At 48.2% G+C, this 19,752-nt stretch overlaps 2 protein-coding genes and 1 long non-coding RNA gene across 3 annotated transcripts; 2 read left to right on the forward strand and 1 right to left on the reverse strand.

Annotated features, from left to right (window-relative positions):
* Positions 1-5,117: 5,117 nt before the first annotated feature.
* Positions 5,118-8,000, reverse strand: LOC147090624 (zona pellucida sperm-binding protein 3-like). Its single transcript, XM_085977389.1, has 9 exons — positions 7,609-8,000; positions 6,932-7,047; positions 6,741-6,844; positions 6,481-6,658; positions 6,263-6,389; positions 5,763-5,851; positions 5,556-5,677; positions 5,346-5,480; positions 5,118-5,267 (listed from the first exon to the last, which is right to left on the reverse strand). Exons 1-9 carry the CDS (start codon positions 7,792-7,794, stop codon positions 5,143-5,145), a joined length of 1,182 nt encoding a protein of 393 aa, XP_085833515.1. The 5' UTR covers positions 7,795-8,000; the 3' UTR covers positions 5,118-5,142.
* A 4,278-nt stretch (positions 8,001-12,278) lies between these two features.
* LOC147090625 (uncharacterized) lies at positions 12,279-13,085 on the forward strand. Its single transcript, XR_015075289.1, has 2 exons — positions 12,279-12,777; positions 13,046-13,085. It is a non-coding gene; the product is annotated as an uncharacterized LOC147090625 (long non-coding RNA).
* Positions 13,086-14,855: 1,770 nt separating this feature from the next.
* LOC147090626 (uncharacterized) lies at positions 14,856-17,265 on the forward strand. The gene is made up of 2 exons (XM_085977386.1): positions 14,856-16,957; positions 17,226-17,265. Exon 1 carries the CDS (start codon positions 14,880-14,882, stop codon positions 16,356-16,358), a length of 1,479 nt encoding a protein of 492 aa, XP_085833512.1. The 5' UTR covers positions 14,856-14,879; the 3' UTR covers positions 16,359-16,957; positions 17,226-17,265.
* The last annotated feature ends 2,487 nt before the right edge of the window (positions 17,266-19,752 follow it).

Here is a 19,752-nt window from a genome sequence, read left to right on the forward strand (position 1 = left end):
CCCATGAACAAATTAAAAAATGCATTTCATAACCAATGAATTACTTTTGAAATGTAGTCACTATTGTCAGAAACATGGCAGCCCATCAAGAGCCTACAAACAGCAATGTGATAATGGCCAGATCATCTTATGATGTCAGCTGACGGATAACAATTGGTCAGAGGAAGAACTCCCCTGCTCTTCTTCCAAAAGTGCCATAGGATCTTTTACATCCACCCGAGGGGCCAGAAGTGGCCTCGGTTTAACTGCTCATCCGAAAGATGGCACCTCCGACAGTGCAGCACTGGGGGTGTCAGCCTGGCTTTTGTACTCGAGGTTTCTATAGTGGGATTTGAACCTACGACCTTCCGACCCAGGCTAGAGTGCTGTCCACTGAGCCACGGCCAACACCGAAAGCCATTTAAGGGGCCTTCAGAGATGCAATTCCTCAGGTGACTAATCCTGCAGGTTAACAAGCCATCGACAACACAGAAACAGGCTATTCAGCCCAACTAGTCCATGCTCCACACGAGCCTCCTCCCACCCAAACAGCATATCCTTCTATTCCTCCCTCGTGCTTAGAGCTCCCCCTTAAATGCAACTACACCATTCGCCTCAACCACTCAGTGATAGCGAGATCCACATTCTCACCACTCTCTGGGTAAAGAAGTTTCTCCTGAATTCACCATTGGAGTCATTAGTTAGTTACTACCTTGTAGTTACAGGCCCCTAGTTCTGGTCTTGCCCCCAAGTGGAAACATCTCTAGATCTAACCTATCAAACCCAGTCATAATTTTAAACACCCTCAGCCTTCTCTTTCCTAAAGAAGGCATCCCAAACAGGTCAATCTTTCCTAATAAGTCAAATCTCAGTTCTGGAATCATCCTAGTAAATGTTTTGCACCCTCACTAGTGCCTCTATCATTTTTATAATATGGACATCTACCCCATTTAGACTCATTATCCCAGTCAGTTACAGAGGACTAAACAACCTCCACTTCTAGTAATAAATTAATCACAGCATTAAAATTTCCAGGAACGTTGCAATTTCATGGGGCTCAATAATCAGTCCCACTAACCTCACTCCACAAGAGCCCCACAAACCTCCTTAACAAGGGACAAACAGCAGGCCAAGATAACTCGCTCCAAGCAAACACTTCCAAGTTGCTGTTGTTGTGTATGTAATATGTGTGCTACTTTAAACCTATGGACAGGACTGCACTACTTGTAGGGCGTAGTGATACGCAGTACCACTCCTGGCCATAGGGGTATAAATAGTACTGATCTCCCCTCAGTTCCCGCCTGTGGGCATGAAGTAAAGACCGACGTATAGTCCCTACCTCCAACCAGTAAAGACCTGTTTTGTTGTTACTCATTAGTCTGTGTGTTAATTAACTAAACAACGCGCAGACTTAACACTGGCGACGAGTCAGATTCTTACCCTGCGGCAGTTATTCCACGGCGGCTTCGTCCACAGACAGGACGTCGAAGAGAGGTTTCATCCCTCACCACCCCACTGGAAGCGACAGGCATCGGGACCCTGAAGCCTCCATCAGCGACTGTGAACTGGAATGCAGACGACATCCTGACAGCTTCCAGCGACTGTGAACTGGAGGACAGAAGACATCCTGCAGTTTCCTTTTCAACCTCGGTGGTGGGGTAAGCCGGGCAGCGTTGGCTGCAAGGACAGGGCTGGGGAAGTCGGAGGAACAAGGGCGATCACGATCGGGAGATAAGGGCCATCGATCGCGATCGGAGGTAAGGCCGGGCCGCTTTCAAGTGCGAGGCGCAGCGCGGGCCAGCGATCGGGACCAAAGATAAGGGCCGCACTCGGACTGAAAGGCGCGGCGGCTGCAGAAGCTCAAGGTGAGAGCCGCGGTGCACAGCGCGGGCTATCGATCGCACAGAAGATAAGGGCCGAGAGCCGCTTCGGTCGGGAGCCACTTCGCGATCCAGCGATCGCATCCGCTGATAAGGGCCACACTCGGGCGATCGCGGCGAAGATAAGGGCCGCACTCGGGGGCTGAAGGGAGACGGCGTCGGGGGACGGGTGAAGACCGCCAAGCGCGGGAAAACTGCCATTTTGTGGGCGGAGGACGACGGCAAGAGCGGGAAGCCGCCATCTTTGATAACAAGTAATGGAAATAAAATCTGAGAAATTGCAAATCTACAATGCCTAAACACGGGAATATTAGCACCTTTGATAGTGACCTCGAAGGTTGGGCCATATATGTTGAAAGAGTAAAAAATTATTGTAAGGCCAATAAAATTCGTGACCAAGATAAAGCTCTAACATTATTAAATTTAATGGGTGCGAAGACATACGGGCAATTGAAACACCTGTTATCACCAGATGAACCGGCGGATAAGACGTTCGATGAGATTGTTACTGTCCTGAAAGATCATCTAAACCCCACGCCGCTGATGCTAGCGGAACGATTTAAATTTTACGACAGAAGGCAGCTACAGCATGAAAGCAATGCTGAATATTTGCTGGAATTGCGTAAATTAGCGAAATATTGCCAGTTTGGAACGGGACTGACAGGTGCACTACGAGACAAATTTGTGTGTGGTTTATTTAAACAGGATACACAAAAGCGACTGCTCGAGGAGAATGAGCTGACGCTTGAGAAGGCGGTCACTATGGCAGCAGCACACGAAGCCGCAGCGAGAGGCACGGCAGTAATGCAGCTACGGTCACCGGAGCTCAGTGCACACAAATTGGGTGTGAGTTCTGGCAAATGTTATCGTTGTGGAAAGACAACGCATGATCAGAACCAGTGTTGGTTTAAAAACCAAGAATGTAGAACTTGTGGTAGGCTTGGACACATAGCTAGAGTATGCAAGTCAGGGAAGAAGACCAGCAACAAGAAGTCACCGCAAGGAAAATACGCAAAAGTACACAAGGTGGCCGAACAGGAGTCCGATTCAGACGCTAGCAGTAATGAACTGGCTGGCTTAAGCAGTATTGAACTGGCTAGCTTAAGGGTACTCAACGTTGGTAAGGGTGCAGACCTCCAGACAATTTGGGTCACTCTTCAGATAGAAGGAGTCCAAGTAAAACTGGAATTGGACACTGGATCGGCATTGACGGTCATAAATAAGAAAGATTATTCCAACATATTCCCCTACAGGATACGGAGCTCATATTGAAAACATACACGGGGCAAAGAGTGTACCCCATCGGGAAAATTGAGGTCACAGTGGTCCACAAGGGCGAAGAAAGTCAAATAATGGACTTACATGTGCTATCTGAAGGAGGTCCTCCACTACTAGGACGGGCGTGGATTAGGAAAATGAATATCGACTGGCATTTCCTACAAACAATAACGAGTGAGAACTCGGTGAACATAATCAACCCAGACTCTGGAACTGATGATGGTAAGACCAACCCGTGTGCAAAAGACAAAGTTTCAGCACAGAATTCCACTGAGATAGAGAATTCTGAATCTGTCCAGTCTACTGACATGCACATTTCTGAGGGACACCGGGCTAGAACTCAACTCCATTTCAAACTGCAACAGCAATTAGAACAAATGATTCGCCGTTTTGAGCAAGAGATGAATGCGACGAAAGAGTTCTTTGATATAGAGTGGGAACATTTGGAAAGACAACAGAAGCAGCTGCTGGAGCAAATGGAGCAGGAGCACACAAAACATCTGATGTCAGAGAAGTTAACGGTCAGCCAACTCCTGCAGATGCTGAAGGACAGGACTCGGAAATGGGAAAAACTTGAACACAAACTTCAATATTCAAACGAAAGGGGTTCGGAGCTCTCAAAGGTTATTGGAAGAGCTGAGGTGGCAACACAGACTGAGATGACTGCAACAGAGCAGCCCTTGGATGCCAAAAGTACGCTGACTCACGTCAACGTAGAACAACAGACCGCTGAAACAGCTGCTCCGGTAGAGGGATTGAATAGTCCGATCAATCAATCTCCAAAAGAAGTTGAAGTAATAAAATCTCAAATGGAGGTCATTAGTAAACGACTTGCTGAAAGCCCAGAAAAAGCTGGATGAAGAGGTACGCATGAAGAAGTCTCTTCAGGAAAGATGTCTGGACTTGGAACAAAAGCTGGCTAACGCCCAGCTGGTATGGAGGAAATAGAAGACCCTCTCGCTGGCCTAGATCAGGACGACACCGAATATTACCATGACCTATTGAGTGACACTGAATATTATAGTGATCTGGTCTGCCCAGCTTGTGATGAAAACTCCCAAAGTGCAGAAATCAGGATGAATCACTTAAAGTCTAAGGAACATAGGGAGATGGTGGCGCTACAGCTGGCAGCTGACAGGGGAGCCCAGAGAGTCTAAGAAGCAGAAAAGGAAAAGACGAAGCAGAAGATGATAACCATCTGAACCATTATCACCCCTACCAGATCACACACACGTGGTCCCTCCGAACGGAGCCAAATCAGTTCGGAAGTTCAAGCTGTTAAATCCATGGAAGGACTATTGAATGAGTCACTCCAGCAACGTGAACCGACTACAGCACAGAGACTGAATCTGAACTATTTTCCGCAGAGATTGAATCTGTGAACTGTTTTCCGCAGAGACTGAATCTGTGATCTGTTTTGACATGAAGTTATCTATGTATCTATGTTATTCTGTTATGTAAACCTGAAGTTATATATGTTATTACATTATGTTAAATGGGGAGATGACTGTAAAGCTAAGGGAGGAATGTTGTGTATGTAATATGTGTGCTACTTCAAACCTATGGACAGGACTGCACTACTTGTAGGGCGTAGTGATACACAGTACCACTCCTGGCCATAGGGGTATAAATAGTACTGTGGGTACTGATCTCCCCTCAGTTCCCGCCTGTGGGCATGAAGTAAAGACCTACATATAGTCCCTACCTCCAACCAGTAAAGACCTGTTTTGTTGTTACTCATTAGTCTGTGTGTTAATTAACTAAACAACACGCAGACTTAACAGCTGTTAATAAACTAGTGAAATGGGGCACATACCCCAGTAGCCTGATATCTGGTGAAAAGCTTAAATACACTCAGCAGGCATGCCACTGGGTCAAGAATCATTAATGGAAGTAAATAAATATGGAAAACTTCCCATATTCAGAATGCATATCCCCAGCCTTGATCAATGACCAAATGCAAGCAATAACCATGACAGATTTGCTAATTTCACCACTTTATTAATCACAAGTTGTTGCGCAGGGTTTGCTTGTGTTTCCTGTACAGGAACAAGGCGATCAAAGAAGCAGAGATCAGAGACACAGCAGTCACAGTCAGGGCCACCATCAGGACCACCTCAGACTCCGCACCTAAACAGCAATGAGAAACCAACAGTGAGTGAAGGAAATACTGAGGGGGAAATGGAAACTAGCAGTCGGCCAACTCACCACCTGGAGACCTCTCCTGCATCCGTTGCTCAACCTCATTAAGGGACTCAGTTGCCAGGTCTGTCACATCAGTGTCCAGAATGACCAGGGGTCCAAGTGAGGCCTCACCCTCCCACTTCAATTCAGCATCACTCCCTGCAATATCAAACATTCCAGTTAGAGAGAGAGGGTAAAGGGCAACCTCCAACATCTAGAGAATCAATGTCCTACCAGCTTCAGGTACAAGATCCCTCCTTCCTCTGGAATCAAATCCAAACTCCCTTGTGGCACTGCAGTTGCCCAAGTGACAACAGGCACAAACGTCATTGTTGGATACTTCCAATGGAGCCCAGCTAAACAAGAGAATCAGTTTCACAATCAGGTTGGGCATCACTTCCCCACACAAACACATCCCTGAGTGAGAGAGGGGGCACTTACACATTCTGCATCTTCTGGAAAGTACAAGCTTTGCTCATGGAATCTCTCCGATCCACTGCAGCAACCTTCAGGTGACAGGAGATGAAAATCTGAGGGACACATTCAACACTAGTGTTATTCAGTGACTCCCTCCCAACTTGGGAACTCAATGAACAGGTGGATTCAGGGGACAAGTAGCAGAATGGATAGCAAGCTGGCTAGAAACAGAGAAAAGTGGTTAATGTTAGTTATTCATAGGATTACACAGGATATACAGCAGAGAGAATTCAGGAGAAACTTCTTTACCCAGAGTGGGGAGAATGTGGAACTCGCTACCACGGAGTGGTTGAGGTGAATAATGTAGATGCATTTAAGGGGAAGCTAGATAAACACATGAAGGAGAAAGGAATAGAAGGATATGTTGGAGTTAGATGAAGAGGGGTGGGAGGACACTCGTGTGGAGCACAAGCCAGTTATGCAGATTGGCTGTAAATACTTTGCAGTGGTCGGCTTCCTCTTACCAAGGAACGGTCATCGCCAAAGAAGCGGAACGCATCCAAGTCAAAGTGGAGCTTGTCCAACTCACGCTCGTCTCTTGGCAACACGAAGGTTGAGAAGGAGTCCTCAGCTTTGCTGTCCAGGAGGCAACTGAAGAAATAAATTTAAAAAAAGGGACATTGAGTGAATCAAGAGAAGCCATCGAGACAGGACCAACTGGAGAAAGCAGAGCGCTCCTTACCCATTGTAGTCAATGATGCTGTATCTCGGGGTGGAGTCCGTGTCTGGGCTCAACGTAGCGACACAGCGGTCAATGTAGAGCTTCAGGGGCATGTGGTTGGTCATTGAAACAGAGGCCTCAATGTGAATGAGGTCACCCAGGTAGTAGACAGTCGAGGTGCGCTCTGTGAGCCAGTCATCTGAAGTACAAGAGGGACAAGGGTTGGAGACTGGGTACAACTGCCAGTGGGTGACTACAGGAAGTCATTCCCCATCACATACTGTTCATTAGGCGCAGAGAGAATGACAGAAGCCCCTCTCCAGACTTGGTGGAGCTGAACGGGATCCAGGTGGGCTTGATCGGGTCACTGCTCACATTGCCCTTCCTGGAAAGACAATGGAGCCATTTTAGGACAAGGTCAGAGAACTACACCAGCTGTAGACGTTATTCGCGACAGCGTAAAGAATCTTACCTAAAATAGTGGCACTCAATGGGAATGACAGCTCCATTAGTTCTCACAATGACAGATCCATGGGCCTTGGGGGTGTGGTTCAGGTGGGTGGCGTAGACCAGGAAATCTCCAGACATCTGAAAGACATCAGGTTCAGAAATGGACAACATTCTACTCAGGTGGTTGGAAGTTGTGCAGCCTCAGTAGCTAATGCAAGGAGGGGGATTGCAAGCACAAGACAATTAAACAGAATGAAGACTCAATGAAAGGACAGCTTCACTTCAATAAAAGGAGCCACAGGTTGATAATTTAGAGCAATGAAAAGAACAAGATTAAATCCTCATTTAATCGCAGCTCCTCTGTATGAGAGACAGAGACAAAAACTGAATATTGTAGATAACTGAACCATTAAACTGAATCCCCAGGGACCTGAAAATCCACAAGACAAGATGTATGGAAGGAAAAGTTTGAAGAACTAAGTGAAGGCTCAAGGCCAATAGGGCTGAGATCACAAGGTTGGAGACTCAGGAAGACCAGTTAAAGCCAAGGACAATGCATAATTCAACACAAGTCTGAGGATTTAAAAGCAGGAGACAGGAATCTCCTCAACATCAATGACATTTCACCAAAGGTAGGAATAAAGAGTTGGGTCTAATCCATACTCCAAGCTTAGAGCAAGAGTTGAGGAATCACATTACCTTCACTCTGCTGCCACACTCATGCAGCCCATAATCAAAGAGGACGGTGCGGTTCTGAGAGTCGATCCCGGTTGGCCGACAACCTGCCATCCCCAGGGTCAGGTCAGCAGCTTTAATCAGGTGCCTGGTTCCAAACAAATCCATCTGTACCCTGACCAGCAGGTTGTGCTCTCCACACTGCACCATCACAGTCTGCAGTGGAGACACACTGCGCCCCTCAGACACACTGAAACCGGAGCCAAAGGGAGACCCAGGAGAAGGGACTCGCTGAGGCCCAGGGGTGGCTTTTACTCTTCGCCATGGAAACCGCTGGCCCCCAAACTGTTGCCAAATATCAGAGGAACAAACAGCTCCAACTAACACCAGCACTGGGAGCAAACCCCTCACTACAAAATCCCCCATGATACTAAACAACTCAACTATCCCTACACCCACCAACAAGCACCTTTTATACACACAACCTGCAGTCACATTGAGCTAATTAACCCCAAGCTCCACAATTTCTACCCAATCACAGAACTCATGTATTTATTGCCAGGAGGGCCTATTTTAATTCGACCAATCGGAGTGACTCTTTTGATTGGGTGGTTACACAAATCAACTGTACACTTTTCTGTGTGGGTGATTAACCAGTTAGTCTGTAAATAAATAAAACTTTAAAGGAACCTGAACAAACTAATTTCAAATTTGATTGCTCTTCTTGATTAAAGCAATTGACTGTAACTTAAGAAAACATTCGACCAATAGGGGTGCTCTTTTGGTTAAACTAATCAACTGTAAATTAATAAAACTTGAAATAAAACTTGACAAAAAAAGAAAAAAAAAGAAGAATAAAAAAAGGAAAAGAAAGACAGAACTGATGGATTTATTGCCAGGAGGGCCTATTACAATTTGGTCAATCACCCCCACCTGAAAGAGTCACACAAGGGCACATTTTGATGGGCACCATTAATACAGTAGTCATCCACTTTGGATCTAAAAAGGATAGATCAGCGTACTTTCCCAATGGTGAGAAGCTCGGGATTTAGAAAGTTAAGGGGTGATTTGATTGAAGTTTTCCAGATATTAAGGGGAACCGATAGGGTACACAGAGACAAACTAATTCCGCCGGTTGGGAGTTCAGGACAAGGGGACATGGCCTAAAAATTAGAGCCAGATCTTTCAGAAGTGAAGTTAGGAAACACTTCTACACACAAAGGGTGGGAAAGGTTTGGAACTCTCTTCCGCTAACGGCAGTTGTTGCTGGGTCAATTGTTCATTTTAAATCTGACATTGATAGATTTTTGATAACCAAAGGTATTAAGGGATATGGGCCAAAGGCGGGTATATGGAGTTAGGTCCCAGATCAGCCATGATCTCATTGAATGAGGCGACAGGCTCGAGGGGCTGAATGGCCTCCTCCTGTTCCCATGTTCCTATGTCTAATGTGGATTTTTTTAATTGAGCCATAAAATGACATGGGTTGTCCCGGTGTCATCAACAGAGGAACGAATTTATACCTGGCCTCCCTCTTTAAGTTGGCACAACTAACAAAGGAACTCAAACACAGAATGTTATTTCGACAAAACAACAGGAAACTCATAAAAGTCAATCATCATATTATTACTCGTGTCGATAAGACTCTCCACTCCCTGCGGTGCCCACCGGTTGCGGGAGGCCTCGAGTGTACCGGTGGGCATTGCCCGCTCCCTCTCCAGGGAGCCTGGCATGCAAACACTCGGAGTCCAATGGGTTTTCCAGAAGCTTCTACAAGTGGCTGGATCCGGACGGGATCATTGCCTCATTGAACCGGATCGGAAAGTTGGACCTTAATCAGTTGATATGTACTGTGGGACATTAGTTCGGACAGACTCTTTGTTCTTGTTAGTGGTGTCCTGTCCCTTGTGGGGAGGACCCCTTATAGATGATCAGTGTGGGCCTGAGCTTCACCCACTGCCCCTAACTCGTAGTCTGCAAAACAGGACAAGCTCCCCCGTCCCTGCTGATAACTAAAAGGACATCACGAGGGGGAAACAGTCTATCCAATTAAAACCCCCAAATAGAGGCAAAGTCACTCTAATTGCAACTGTCCTGTTTCATACAGTCTGATAAAGAGTGTGATGGTAAATGGAGACTGTCACACTGGAACAACAACACCAACTTGTCATCATATCGCACCTTTAATGCAGAAAAACATCCCAAGGTGCCAATGGTGGAGTGAAGGAAGGGGAGGATCCACAAATGGCCGAGCTGTGGGAACATGAAATCTGAGGGAGGTGGTTAATAGGGTCTGATCCTCTGAGGTTGGGATTTGCTACCTTGTTTGCGCAGAGCACAGGGAGCTTTACTGTGTATCTAACCCGTGCTCTACCTGCCCTGGGAGTGTTTGATGGGACATTGTAAAGAGAGCTTTACTCTGTGTCTAACCCGTGCTGTACCTGCCTTGGGAGTGTTTGATGGGGTAGTGTAGAGGGAGCTTTACTCTGTATCTAACTCATGCTGTATCTGCCATGGGAGAGTTTGATGCGACAGTCTAAAGGGGGCTTTACTCTGTATCTAACCTATGCTGTAGCTGCCCTGGGAGTGTTTGATGGGACAGTTTAAAGGGAGCTTTACTCTGTATCTGACCCGTGCTGTACCTGTCCTGGGAGTATTTGATGGGACAGTGTAGAGGGAGCTTTACTCTGTATCTAACCGTGCTGTACCTGCCCTGGGAGTGTTTCATGGGACAGTGCAGAGGGAGCTTTACTCTGTATCTAACCCATGCTGTGCGTGTCCTGGGACTGTTTGAAGTGACAGTGTAGAGGGAGCGTTACTCTATATCTAACCCGTGCTGTACCTGCCCTGGGAGATTTTGACGTGACATTGTAAAGGGAGCTTTATTCTGTATCTAACCCGCGCTGTAGCTGCACTGGGAGTGCTTGATGGGACAGTGTAGAGGGAGCTTTACTCTGTATCTAACTCATGCTGTCACCTGTATCTGTTACATCGTTATATTATCACATTGTTAAATGAAACTACTTGTTACATTGTTATATGGAACTACTTTGGTTAGTGCATTTATACTGCTATGTGGCACACTGTGTCAGGCAGTGCACAGTGCAAGGTCGGACATCTCGTATCACTCCGCACCATGCGGCAGCAACATCATGAAAGCACTGAGTAAAAGCTGTAAACTCAAAATGAGTTAAAAATGTCTGTATTACATAGTAATAAGAACACAAGGGGACACAACAGTATCTAACTTATGCTGTACCTGCGCTGGGAGTGTTTGATGAGGCAGTGTAGACGGAGCTTTACTCTGTATCTAACCCGTACTCTTGCTGCCCTGGGAGTGTTTGATGGGACAGTGTAGAGCGTGCTTTGCTTTCTATCTAACTCCCCACCCCACAGAGCCCTCTATTTCATTCTCCCTCATCTATGCTACCAGCCTCCTTTACAAATGAACAGGAGGAGTCCATTCAGGCCCTCGAGCCTGTTCTGCCATTCAATTCGATCATGGTCGATCTGTATCTCAACTCCAAATATATCTGCTTCAACCACTCCATGTTCCACATTCTGTGTAAAGAATGTCCTCCTAAATTCTTAATTTGATCTGCTAATGGCCATCTTATATTCCTGCCCCTTTATCCTCACCATCTGGTTGCAGTGGTGCCTTGTTACACCGCCCAATGTTCAACTAAGCAAAGCATTCAACTCACGTAAATCAGGCAAAAACCTGACAGTCAAAGGAGGAGACATTAGGACAGGTAAATGCCTGGACACTGATGTAGGTTTGAAGCAATGTATTAGGAGGAGAGGTTGAGGGATTTAGGGAGAGAATGTCTGAGCTGAGGTGCCAGATGTCTGAAGGCACGGCCACCAACAGGGGGTGATGGGAGGTGGCGTGGGCGAAGGATTTTGGGCGGGTGGGGGAAATGCACCAGAAGCCAGAGTGCAATGAAAAAGATCATTGATCATTTACCAATCCCCTCAGCACTGTTTGATTCCACTACCCACCCATGTGTGATGGTGGGTGGTAGGTTACATCACTATATTCAAAAAGGCAATTGTAACTAACCTTTAAGGGATGTTAAATGTGGAATAGAGCCAGCAGAGTGACAGTACCAGGCCAAGACACACCTACCGCCAGTGGACAAGGAGCAAGATGGCCAATTAAGGAGATGCTGCTTTGGTCTCGTCTCTTGACCCCCGATGTGGGACTGGAACCTTCTCACAGCGGACTCCTAGCTGGGTGTCTGTAACCCCATCTACTCGCTCTAGAAAGATGGCAGAAGCTCCCCATCGCTTTCATCCCTTTACAAAGGTCACAATATTACTGCAGAGAAGTTGGGATTGTTCTCCTTAGAGCAGAGAAGGTCAAGGGAGGGGTTCAAAATGGTAAGGGTTTTGATTAAAGTAAATAAGGAGAAACGGTTTCCACTGGCAGACGGGTTAGTAAATAACGTCATTGACAAGAGAGCCAGAGGTGAGGTGAGGAGACTTCTAATATAAAGAAGAAGTTGTGATCTGGAACACGCTGCCTGAAAGGGCGGTGGAAGCAGATTCAATAGTGTCTTTCAAAAATGGGAATTGGATAAATACAAAGAGGTGAAAATGGCAGGGATATGGGGAAGAGCCGGGGGGAGTGGGACTAATTGGAGAACTCTTTCAAAGAGCCAGCACAGGCATTGTGCTGTCTCTCGCTCTAACTTAACCTCACTGTATGTACATAACCTACTTATATATGTATAACTTACCTGTTAGGGCCGTTGCCCCTTTAACTCACCGTTTAGGGCCATTGCCCCTTTAAGACGCGCCTTAGCGTGCTGACGTCACGTCACGTACGACGTGACGTGCGTGAGGCGGCTGCCGGCCCGACTCGGCTATCCAGAAAGGCTGCCGGCACAGCCCGGCCCAGCGTCTTCGGCCGCATCGATCAGCCGCCGGGAGCGCCGCTATCTTCCGCTCCCGCGGCAAGCACCGGCCCAGCCTGGCCTCCAGCTCCTGCTCCCGACCTAGGCCCCAACGGCCAGCGACGCAACTACCGGCAAACGCGACGACGTCACGACCCCGAGCGTGATGAGGTCATCACGCTCCCCACGGCACTGCAAGTTCATTCCTCGTGGAGCTGCCGCCGGAACAAGACCTGCGCCACGGTGCTCCTCGGTTGTATTGTCCCCACGCTTCAGTCTTGGAAATTGTTTGTCTGTGAGTATTTAGAATGCTATAGACGATTAGCGTACACTGTATGTTGTAGAAAATGTTTAGTTGTAACTTTCTCTGTCTAGCTGGTTAACTAGCAGCCGTATTTGATACACTATGTACAGGGCTAATTTAAAGAGAATGCCTTCCAGCTTGCTAAATGTAATTCGTTGCCAGATGTACTGTGTTGCCCAGGCGTACCTAAATTTGTGTATACATATCAATTATGCGTCTGTATACTAATGTGTCCTTCCATTTCTGTGTTGTATTTCAGTTTTACAGTAAGAATCTTTCAGTAAAGCGTTACAAGAAAAGTCAAGCCTTGTGATTTTATTGGAAGATATCGAGTTGTTCGCTATCTGTCTAGCTCTGCATAGGATCGCGTTGCGAGGGCAGAACAGTAAAAGGACAGCAGCACAGCTGGCTCAAGCACAGGAAGATACCACTCAGCTACCATGAGTCTACGCTCAGGAAAACAATATACTCTAGAGGAAGTCGACCAGCCAATCGAGAAGAATGAGCCTCTCCCAGCAAACGAGGCCAAGTCACAGTCCTCTAAAGCAGCCTCTAGAACATCTCGGCGGTCCAGCAGACCGTCGTCACTGACAGCTCTCCCAGCAAACGATGCCAAGTCACAGTTCCCTAAAGTTACCTCTAGGTCATCTCGGCGGTCCAGCAGACCGTCGTCATCGACAGCTTCTACAGCCGCCAAAGCACGTGCCAAGGCAAAGGCCACCCAAGCGCAATTGTCCTTCGCTGAAAAAGAAGCTGACCTCATGAAGCAGAGAGCCGACCTCGACGCTAGTATGATGAAGCAGAAAGCTGACCTTGTAAAGCAGAGAGCTGATCTCGCTGCCATTCTCCACATTCTCCAAAGCCAGAGAGCTGCCGCTGCCGCTAAAGCCGAAGCCGCAGCTTATGAAGAAGATGAGGAGAGCGAACGCGGGGAGCCCAGCCAGGAAACATATGACCTGGAACAGCCCCTCAGTCCAGAGCAACGTACAAATGAGTATGTCCAACAACACTCCAAAGTGCTCCCAAAGGAAACATTCAGGTATCTCGACGTAGAACTAGCTACTCACCCCAGCAACAAACGGCCCGTTTTCGGAGACACTGAGCTTAAAAGAGAAGAAACGAGTAAGACTCACCTGCAGAGACCTCCACAACACTCGGCCAATCCAGCTAAGCAGTCCTCGCCCGAGCCGCAAGGCGCACAAGACTTCGCCAGGTACCTTACTCGCCGAGAATTATTAAGTTCAGGCCTCCTAGAATTCGATGACCGTCCTGAAGATTATTGGTCATGGAGAGCATCCTTCCTGAGTACCACCAAGGACTTGAATCTGTCGGCCAGAGAAGAACTAGACTTGATGATAAAGTGGCTCGGAGCTGAGTCGTCAAGGCAGGCGAAGAGAATTCGCTCAGCGCACGTCCTCAATCCCACAGCAGGCCTCAACCTGGTTTGGCAACGTCTCGACGACTGTTATGGGACACCAGAAGTCATCGAACACGCACTGCTCAAGAAGCTTGAGGACTTCCCGAAGCTAACCAACAAGGATAATGTCGAGCTCAGAGAACTGGGCGACATTCTCCTCGAACTGGAGTGTGCCAAGGGAGAAGGTTACCTGACCGGCCTCTCGTATTTGGATACGGCTCGCGGGGTAAACCCAATAGTGGAAAAGCTCCCCCACAATCTTCAAGAGAAATGGATAGCTAAGGGATCCAAGTACAAGGAGGACAATGGAGTGGCATTTCCCCCCTTCTCTCTCTTCTCCAGGTTTGTCCAACAACAGGCAAGGGTGAGGAATGATCCAAGTTTCACTTTCTCCACCTCCAGCAGTTACGCTCCTTCGAGAACAGAGAAACCCACAAAGGACAGCAACAAAGCCTCTGTGAGTGTGCACAAAACAGATGTTCCCGCCGAACCCTCAGTCAACCAATCCAGTTCTGCTGGGAATGAAGTGGATGACCCAGATCGTCAGTGTCCTATACACAAGAAGCCCCACCCACTCAAAAAGTGTCGAAGCTTTAGAGACAAGCCCATTGATGAACGCACATCATACCTGAAAGAGAACCGCAGCTGCTTCAGGTGTTGTGGGTCGACTACGCACATGGCAAAAGACTGCAAGGCGACAATCAAGTGCCTTGAGTGCAACAGCGAAAAACACATAGCAGCCCTGCATCCAGGTCCTCCTCCGTCAACCACCGAGAGCGCCGCGGTTGACAAAGAGGATAGCGGGGAGCAAAGCGAAAGCACATCTTCAGTCACCTCCAAGTGTACAGAGGTTTGCGGAAATGCAAGCAGCCCACGCTCATGCTCCAAAATCTGCTTGGTTAAAGCATATCCTGCAGGGAGAAAGGAGAAGGCAATCAAAATGTATGCAGTGCTCGACGAGCAAAGTAACAAGTCTCTAGCGAAGACGGAATTCTTCAATCTCTTCGACGTCAAGGCCAGCACGGCTCCGTACACGCTAAAAACCTGTGCAGGGACAACAGAGACTACGGGTAGGAGAGTTGGGAACTTCATGATCGAGTCCATGGATGGGAAACTACAGCTTCCCCTCCCCACCTTGATTGAGTGCGACATGATGCCAGAGGACAGGACGGAAATCCCCTCCCCAGAGGTCGCACGCCATCAGCCCCACCTACAGCCAATTGCCAATAAGATTCCAGCTGGGGACCCGGACGCTCCAATCCTCCTACTCTTGGGAAGAGACATCTTAAGGGTGCACAAGGTGCGTGAGCACATCAACGGGCCCCACGATGCTCCCTATGCGCAGCGGCTTGACCTGGGATGGGTCCTCGTGGGTGGAGTTTGCCTGGGAACAGTCCACAAACCAGCGGATGTCAGCGTCTATAAAGCAAACGTGTTGCGCAACGGTCGCACATCCTGTCTCAGCCCATGCCCAAACAGGATCCAGGTAAAGGAGGACTACGACGACATGACGCAGCATCATAGGTCAACCTCCTCTGCCTGTGAGGAAGAGGCAGGCCCCACTGTGAGCACAGATGGCCTAGGATGCTCAGTGTTTGAAAGGTCCAAGGACGATAGACACAGCTGGGCGGCACCCCTGCCGTTTCGCTCTCCTGGACGCCGTCTTCCGAGTAGCGGGGAGCAGGCTGCGGGGCGCCTCTGCTCGCTCAGGAGAACCCTGGTGCCGGTGTCCACCGACCCAGACATGCCTGCAGTCCCCACCCCAGCGATGCTCCTGACTCAAAAGATGAGTGGTATTTCAGCTCCCTCTGGAAACTTCGACATGGCCGAGCTGCACGGGAAGCAAGTACAGTGTCGTGCAGACACTTCTTGGAAGAGATGGAGAGGAGAGTATTTGCCCACCCTACAGAGCCGTAGGAAATGGACAGGAGACAAGCCGAATGTCAAAGTGAGAGATGTCGTCTTGCTGAAAGACAGCCAAGCACACAAACGAACGGCCAGTGGGACTGGCCGTCAAAACTCTGCCGAGCAGGGACAAGAGGGTCCGCAAGGTGGAGGTGAAGATCGTCAAGGAAGAGACTGTCAAGGTGTTTCTGAGGCCAGTCTCAGAGATCGTAGTCCTCCTTTCCGAAGAAATCTAGAGAACGGACTCTGAGTGTGTGGCAGCCAAAGGACGTTTTCTTCAGGTTATTTTGTATCTGTAGTGGTACAAATGGAATTGTACCAAGCGGGGAGTGTGCTGTCTCTCCCTCTAACTTAACCTCACTGTATGTACATAACCTACTTATATATGTATAACTTACCTGTTAGGGCCGTTGCCCCTTTAACTCACCGTTTAGGGCCATTGCCCCTTTAAGACGCGCCTTAGCGTGCTGACGTCACGTCACGTACGACGTGACGTGCGTGAGGCGGCTGCCGGCCCGACTCGGCTCTCCAGAAAGGCTGCCGGCACAGCCCGGCCCAGCGTCTTCGGCCGCATCGATCAGCCGCCGGGAGCGCCGCTATCTTCCGCTCCCGCGGCAAGCACCGGCCCAGCCTGGCCTCCAGCTCCTGCTCCCGACCTAGGCCCCAACGGCCAGCGACGCAACTACCGGCAAACGCGACGACGTCACGACCCCGAGCGTGATGAGGTCATCACGCTCCCCACGGCACTGCAAGTTCATTCCTCGTGGAGCTGCCGCCGGAACAAGACCTGCGCCACGGTGCTCCTCGGTTGTATTGTCCCCACGCTTCAGTCTTGGAAATTGTTTGTCTGTGAGTAATTAGAATGCTATAGACGATTAGCGTACACTGTATGTTGTAGAAAATGTTTAGTTGCAACTTTTTCTGTCCAGCTGGTTAACTAGCAGCCGTATTGGATACACTATGTACAGGGCTAATTTAAAGAGAATGCCTTCCAGCTTGCTAAATGTAATTCGTTGCCAGATGTACTGTGTTGCCCAGGCGTACCTAAATTTGTGTATACATATCAATTATGCGTCTGTATACTAATGTGTCCTTCCATTTCTGTGTTGTATTTCAGTTTTACAGTAAGAATCTTTCAGTAAAGCGTTACAAGAAAAGTCAAGCCTTGTGATTTTATTGGAAGATATCGAGTTGTTCGCTATCTGTCTAGCTCTGCATAGGATCGCGTTGCGAGGGCAGAACAGGCATGATGGGCCGAATGGCCTCTTTCTGTGCTGTATGATTCTAGTTGCCATCCTATTAAGGCCACAATATTATTCCAGGTGCAAATGCCTACTTTCAACTACCCAAAACTAAGCGGTGTGTGGTGAAATTGTCAGTTAAATATAGGCCTCCAAAACTGGTCTAGTGTCATTTAGACAACTTAGTTCAAACCACCATGACAGTGTATTTAAAATCCAGTTCAACACCAAAGACTGTAACTCAACCAAGTCACATTTCAATTTTATTGAAGCATTCTTTGACAAATAAAGCAGCTCAATTGAGGGAGAGGATTCAGTTGTGTTTCCTGGACAGTAGGAAGGCCACCAGAGAGGCGGAGATCAGGACCCCAGCTGCCAACGTCACAGCCGCGACCAGAAGTAGCTCAGAACACACATCACCTGCCGAGAACGAGAAGCCAATATGGAGTCAGGAGTCACAGGACTGGAATTGGGTTTTCATACAATCAACACTCACCTCGATAAGAACTCGGAACATCCTCACGAGTCCCAGCAGCTTCACTATCCACCGAATGAACCAGGTCCAGATCTACATCCAGGACGATCAGAGGTCCAAGTGAGGCCTCACTCTCCCACACAGGCTCAGACTCTGCAACAATTAGTTCCATCCAGTTACAAAACATCCTCCTTCACCCTCAACACCCAACACCACCACAACATTCCAAGCTCAGATGGGACCTCCCTCCTGCGCCTGGAGTGTGGTCTTCCTCCAGATCGCAATCTCTCGGCCCTGCAGTTGCCCCCATCACAACAGGCACAAACCTCATTGGATCCTTCCAGCAGGGACAGGCCCAACTCGTTCACCAGGGACCATCTAAACAAGGAAGCAAGCCATCGGTCAGAATGCATCCATACGCCAAAAAGAAAGAGGTCCACCATTCGGGGGTAGATTTCTCTCACCGGTTGGCTGGCTTCTGGAAGGAACAGGCTTTGTTGACCGAATCCGGCCTTTGATCTGCTGCAGCTACTCTCAGGTGGCAACTGATGAAGATCTGCAGGAGACACATCCAGGAGTTACTCAGCGTCAACGCTCACCGTCTTACCTTCCGACATCTGGCCAACTCTTACCAGGTCCCTGGTGTTAAGTCTGTGTGTTCTAGTTGTAATTACTAACACAGACTACAAGATTAAAGTTCAACAGGTCTTTGCTGGTTGGAGGTCCGGACTACTACTAAATACAATGTTACTACACAGTGCTTATATACCGGTGGTCACCACCGGTATTACGTATACAGCAGCCAGAGAAAGTAGTACATCTCTTAAGGTGGAACAGGCTTAAGTTCTCTTAAGGTGGAACAGGTTACATACACCGCAATCCTCCCTTTTTAGCTTAACAGTCATATCCCCATTTAACATAACATAATAACATATATAACTTCAGGTATAAACAGTTCAAAGGTTCAGTCTCTCAGGAGGCCTTCTGATTCGGTTTGGATAACGCCTTTCAGTGGTCTCTGATTCCTGTTGCTGAGGTGACTCCTCTAGTTGGTCTCCCACGCATTGGGTGTTATCATCATCAGGTACATTCCCTGCCGAGGTAGATGCTTCAGGTTCATTAACGTCTTCCACAGTTGTCTCTGTCGCAACCGTGGGTTTGACCCTTGCTCTCGATTCTACCAGTTGATCCGCATGACGCCTTATCACATTGTTACCAATATCTACTGTGTACATCAGAGGTCCTTGTCTGGCCCGAATTGTTCCGGACTGCCATTTTTCGTTTCCATAGCCCCTTGCCAACACTGGTTGTCCTACGTCGAAACTTCGAGTGGTCTTGTTATTAATATGCCGGAACTGTTTGTTTTCCACTTCCCTCCGCACATTTGGTTTTAACAAGTCCAACCTGGACCGCAACCTCCTGTTATAAAACATCATGGCAGGACTTTGGTTAGTCACTGCATGAGCGGCGTTTCGATATGCCATTAGGAAATTGTCCACCTTGTGCTGTAGCGGAATCTGATCATCGTTCATGGCCTTTATTGCCTTTTTGAATGTTTGGACAAATCTCTCGGCCAACCCGTTTGTCGCCGGATGATATGGGGCAGAGGTATAATGTTTCACCCCATTCTTCTTTAAGAATTTTTGGAATTCTTCCGACACGAACTGTGGTCCGTTGTCCGAACAGATCTGTTCTGGCAATCCGTTCCTTGCGAATATTGTTCTTAACACCGCAATTGTCTTTTCTGAAGTAGTGGTATTCATCTTGATCACTTCTGGCCATTTGGAATGTGCGTCCACCGCAATTAGGAACACGGAGTCCATGAATGGACCAGCAAAGTCAATATGTACGCGCTGCCATGGGGCTGAAGGCCATTCCCATGGGTGTAGTGGTGCGATCGGAGGTGCATTTTGCACTTTTTGGCACCC

The sequence above is a fragment of the Somniosus microcephalus genome, unplaced genomic scaffold (assembly GCF_052327205.1).
Source record: "Somniosus microcephalus isolate GS21.2 unplaced genomic scaffold, FLI_Smic_1.0 unresolved_chr4, whole genome shotgun sequence".
Taxonomy (NCBI): domain Eukaryota; kingdom Metazoa; phylum Chordata; class Chondrichthyes; order Squaliformes; family Somniosidae; genus Somniosus; species Somniosus microcephalus.